The sequence below is a fragment of the Otolemur garnettii genome, unplaced genomic scaffold (genome assembly GCF_000181295.1).
Source record: "Otolemur garnettii isolate 467f Iridium unplaced genomic scaffold, OtoGar3 scaffold00073, whole genome shotgun sequence".
NCBI lineage: Eukaryota > Metazoa > Chordata > Mammalia > Primates > Galagidae > Otolemur > Otolemur garnettii.
This window is the reverse complement of record NW_003852468.1, coordinates 6,671,513-6,676,894: the sequence shown is the minus strand read 5'-3', so window position 1 is coordinate 6,676,894 and position 5,382 is coordinate 6,671,513. Positions and strand designations below refer to the sequence as shown.

General features: G+C 38.0%; 1 protein-coding gene across 4 annotated transcripts in view; it reads right to left on the bottom strand.

Moving 5' to 3' along the window:
- Nucleotides 1-5,382, bottom strand: part of CSDE1 (cold shock domain containing E1) — a 36,950-nt gene that overhangs the window by 16,992 nt on the left and 14,576 nt on the right. For 2 of the 4 annotated variants that reach the window (XM_003793836.2, XM_023515464.1), the window contains 4 exons: nucleotides 4,917-5,115; nucleotides 3,805-3,914; nucleotides 3,309-3,401; nucleotides 2,601-2,698 (listed from right to left, as the gene is read on the bottom strand). In XM_003793836.2, coding sequence (XP_003793884.1) covers nucleotides 2,601-2,698; nucleotides 3,309-3,401; nucleotides 3,805-3,914; nucleotides 4,917-5,115 — 500 coding nt within the window. The remainder of the gene's footprint in view (nucleotides 1-2,600; nucleotides 2,699-3,308; nucleotides 3,402-3,804; nucleotides 3,915-4,916; nucleotides 5,116-5,382) is intronic. The other 2 variants (XM_003793835.2, XM_023515463.1) reach the window with 1 other exon arrangement.

Genomic DNA, 5,382 nt, shown 5'->3' with positions numbered 1-5,382 from the left:
TGGCGTCACAGCTCACAGTAACCTCCACAGCTCTTGGGCTTAGGTGATTCTCTTGCCTCAGCCTCCAGAGTAGCTGGGACTACAGGCACCGCCCCCCCCAACACCTGGCTATTTTTTTATTGCAGTTTGGCCAGGGCTGGGTTTGAACCCGCCACCCTCAGTACATGGGAGGCTGGTGCCCTACTCACTGAGCCACAGGTGCCGCCCAAACATTTTAGTTACCAAAGGGTATAATCTAAGGTACTAGTGATACAGAGCTAAGTAAATTAATGGGGCTAGTAGCGGGCTCATTAATTATTTCATAAACAGTAAACAGTCATAAAATAAAGTTAGTACTGTTGGTACAAATGCTTTAAGAGAAAGGGCTTTCGACCATGCAACTATTTCCCTTAATTCTTCATGGACAAATGGCAACCCAATCTGGCTTTTGATTTCAAAAATTTAACAGTCTAACAAGGCACCAGAAACATTCTACTTGCTTTGTAACTTACTGCAGTGAAAACACTTTAGAGCAGTGGTTCTCAACCTTCCTAATGCTGCGGCCCTTTAATACAGTTCCTTATGTTGTGATGACTCCCAATCATAAAATTATTTTCACTAGCAACGAAAATAATTTTATGGTTAGGGGTCACTACAACACGAGGAACTGTATTAAAGGGTCGTGGCATTAGGAAGGTTGAGAACCACTGCTTTAGAAGCAGATGGGGATTTAAATGTCTACTATTAATATTTAAAAGCTATATGAACTGAGGCAAGTAACTGTCAGAATTTAGACCTCACATTTTTACAGATGAAGAAACTTATCAGGTAAGGCTGTTCTGAGGATTAATAATTATACATAAAGTATTGAATACAAGTGCTTGGTACATATAAGAACTTAATAAAGGTAAAAAAACAACAAAAAAAAACCTTCTGTGGCTCCCTCCTCAAACTTAAGCCCTATCCCCTTGTTTCCTACTTCACATTAAATTGAGGCCTTCAGACTGAACTAATAATATCCCCAAACCTACAATTCAATCTTATTCCTCTTAGCTCTGCAAAAGGTAAGGTTTCCAGGGGTCCTCAAACTTTTTAAACAGGGGGCCAGTTCAGTGTCCTTCAGACCATTGGAGAACCAGACTGCAGGCCCTGAGACGAGTCGGCTGCTAAGCAGAACAGGCAGGGGCGGCAAAAACACCTGGCAGCCTGGATAAATGACCTAGGTGGGCCGCATGTGGCCTGTGGGCCGTAGTTTGAGGATGCCTGGTTTAAGCCAAGTAATTCCACTCATGCTCTTGGGATTGTACCTTCATATGCTATCATAAATCACACTTCTAACATTTTAACTTCCTTCTCTGCTTTTATCTTGTCTCTCCCACTTCAGAATAAAAATAAATCTCCCTGTGCTTTCTTAACTACACTTTAACGGCTTCTGCTGATGAGTTTTACAGCTATTATTTCCTGCCCATTTCTAGTTTCCATGTCTCAGACCATGCACATGCAAGTGCCGATTTGATATCTCTACACAAATATACCAGACACCTCCAACAGAAATTGCCAAAATAGAATTCTTCTCCTACTCAGAGTTCTTTCATCTTCTCAGCCTAGTTAATGTCATCATCTGACCAGTAGACTAGGACAAAAAAATAACATTAGGAGCTCTCTTTAATTCTAACCACAACTCTATCATTTTTATTTGTCGCCCTCAGCGGAGTGCCGTGGCTTCACAGCTCACAGCAACCTCAAACTCCTGGGCACAAGCAATTCTCTTGCCTCAGCCTCCCTAGTTGCTGGGACTACAGGTGCCTACTACAACACCCAGCTATATATATTTTTTTGGAGATGGGGTCTCGCTCTGGCTCAGGCTAGTCTTGAACTTGTGAGCTCAGGCAATCTACTTGCCTCAGCTTCCCACAGTGCTAGGATTAGAGGCGTGAGCCACCTCATCTTGGTCATTAATCACTTATTAATCTTGTTGATTTTATCTTCCCAAAGTGATTTGACTTCACCCATCCTAGCCTATGTGTATTTGGCTCCTAGCTTTCATGTTAACTCTCATATCACTGTCTCTAGAGTATCCCCAACTCTCCAAAAGTCTACCATTTCCACAGATGTAAACCAACCATATTTCCTTGTTTTAAATCCTTCAAAGGTTCCTACAATTATAAGAGAACACTCAAAGTTCACCTTTCTATCATCTAGTCAATTAAATCAACTCAAACTTCTATTTTCCTTTACCCACAATGCTTTTTCATCTCATCTCTCTAGATTAGCGGTTCTCAACCTGTGGGTCGTGACCCACAGGAACTGTCTTAAAGGGCCGCAGCATTAGGAAGGTTGAGAACTACTACTCTAGATGTTACAGTCTACCTCAAAACTTACCTCAAGCACTCTCAAATGCTTGCAAAATTTTACTGACTTATAGAATAGCCCCTTAAAAGCTCTGACCATGTTTTAATTGCCTTCCTATTGCTGACCCCAGGCATGACACCCACCATAAAATACTTAGATCATGTAAACTATTTAGATTTACAAGTCGAGTTTTTAACTCACTTCAAATTTCTTAATATGAAAATATCAGGAAGAATCACTTAGGTGGGAACATTCTTAAAAGAACTTACTGTTTATTGTTATCAATTACAAAATTTATTTTATCTCCAGTTTCCAGCTGAACATTCCCTTCGACATCTTCAGGGGTGTAAGTCAGATAAAACACTTCCTGTGAATTAATAAGTTATTATTACTATCTTGGCAGGATGCATATTCACTGTAGACTGTTAATTTACTTAAATACCTCTATACTGGCATTTTAAGCCAAATTTCTTAAAATTACTTTTTGACAAGTTGTTTTATTCATATAAACACACACTTCCCCTCCATGATGCTGATGACTTCTGCGAGTCCACAGCTGAGCGGAATCCAACTTCAAAAAGCTTAACACACAGAAGCATTTGCCCAGAGACTGTAGTTACATTTAAAAAAAAAAAAAACAATTTTGTGTAAGGCATTCCAAACAAAAAAGCTGGAGTTAGTGTTTAAAAGGAACCAGAAAAAAGATCCCCCCCCACAACCCCCAAAAAGTGATTAAAAGGAGCATTTTACCTTAATGTTCTAACTAAGGTCACACTTGGGCAAGCTAAGACACTTGGAAGTCCTATGGATTTTTCTTTTTAATTTTTTTTATTATGCTGCACTTGAAGCCTCTTAGAAACCAAATCCGAAACTGATTTTAGCAACTGCAGCTTATGTTTTCTATTTTGAATTTTAAAGTACGCTTATAGATCACATGGTGGATCAGGCAAAGGTTTAAGAAAAATACACAAGTTTACCCCATTACGTTCGTAGCATACACTCCCTGTTGGACTCTGACCCAGGGCAGCTGGAGATTTACTCTCTAAGTTGTGAGGAACAGCGCACACAACCTACCAGTCAAAAAAAAAAAAAAATTTCCATTGCTAATCATTTCAGGAGCAGCACTGTGCAATATAAACTGAATTTTAATATCCTCTATACTATATACAGGGATGCATTTTAATATGATCCACAAGAGGATGCCATGCTGCCAAGTTTCAAACTTACAGTACGTAAACTGACTGTAAGTATAGACTTAAAGTTATATGTAAAAACCCAAATTGAGTCTTGACCATATTTTTATTTTGGGTCAAGAAATGCCAGTGCTTTTGAAATAATTTTAAAATAGCAATCTTTATATACTATAGCTCTCTTGCGTGCAAACTGAGGAGATGGGGAGAATCTTCCTTTTCTAATGTGAAAGATATCCAAATGCAGGGCCCTAAGAAAACACAAAGCATCAAGGTGACTAACTTGTCCATTCATTCGTTCTTCAGGGAGGATTTCTGGTTTTATCTTCACCAGTTTAACAGCAATCGGTTTCCCAGTCCGCCGGTCAGATGATACTTCGAACTCAACATCATCTAAAATAAAAGATGTGCTGTATTTGGACTAATTTTTGCAAAATGATATTCTCATTTCTAAGTTACACTTAGCACTTGCACTGCCTTAGAGCAGTGGTTTTCAAAAAGTGTAACCCCTGGACTAGTAGCATCAATATCATTGAATTTGCCATTGTAGATAATGCAAATTCCTGGGCCTAACCTCCTACTGAAAGACAAACTCTGAAGCCCAAGCACAGCAATCTGTGTTTTATCAATGTCTTATAATGCTTCAGATCCACTGCCTTACACCAGAATAGCAACTCTTAGCCTTAATTTTCATAGCCATTTATACTTATTAAAAATATATGAATCATAACCTTCAGCAAGTTTTTCTTAAACCTCTCTGTACCTTAGTTGCCTCATGTGTAAAATGAGAACAAGTCCTAACAGGAATGCTGTGAGGATTAGTTAAAGTAACACACCTGTAGCATGCACCTTAAGTGTTTGGTATAGCAAATATCCACGTTAGCTACATTATACTGATTTCATTACTCGGAGATATTTTATAAAAAATACAGAGACCTTATAACTTCAGTCCTTTAATAGGCCATTTTCATATGTGAAAGTCATTTCTATGGTGTCAGTTGAGGCGAATTTCCATACAGACCAAATGGTGACATTCTAAGTCATTTTCTTTTAGACACTATCAAAAACAGTACTTGGTAGAATAATCTTAAGTAACGCTACAATAGCTATAACATATTTACTGGCTTAAAATCTAATACATCAACAGTCACATTAGGGAGGACAACAATTAAATCTCCCATCTATTGTAAAAACATCTTTCAATTAGTTGTTCACCCCACAAAAAGACACCATCACAATGGAAATTAGGAATCTGCTCATTTATACAGACAAACATCAGGACAACTAAAGAAACTTATTCTTTAAAACACTCTGGAAAACACTCTCATGAAAAAGTGGATACACAAGGGAAATTTTGTGATTACATTTTTAAAAAAAGGAGAAGTGACAGATTACCTCCTACTTTTAAGTCCTGCAGGTTGCCATTATACTGTGAACAGTGGAAGAAAAGTCTAGCTTGACGTTCTGAACACTGAATAAATCCGTAAGAGGTTAACAGTTTTTCAATAACCCCCGTTTCACGCAGTGCTGCTGAAGTACCATTGGGGTATCCATTGTGTCCATTGTTGTGGAGAAGGTTTGGATCAAAGCTCATCTGTTTTAAAAAGAAAAAGAACTCAATATATATAGATCCGTGCATTATCTCCACAGCATACTAAATATGCTTAACAAATTACTAAATCTTCAATATAAAAAGGCAAAGAAAAGTAAAATAGAGGAAAGATCATGGGCTTCTATTACTGAAATGCTAATTCAGTTAACAGAACATTTCAGAGGAAACTATTTTGAGGGAAGTGCCCCCATTTATGGTAGCATTTTCACTTACCAGACAAAACAGAATTTTTTTTTTTTTTTTTTTTTT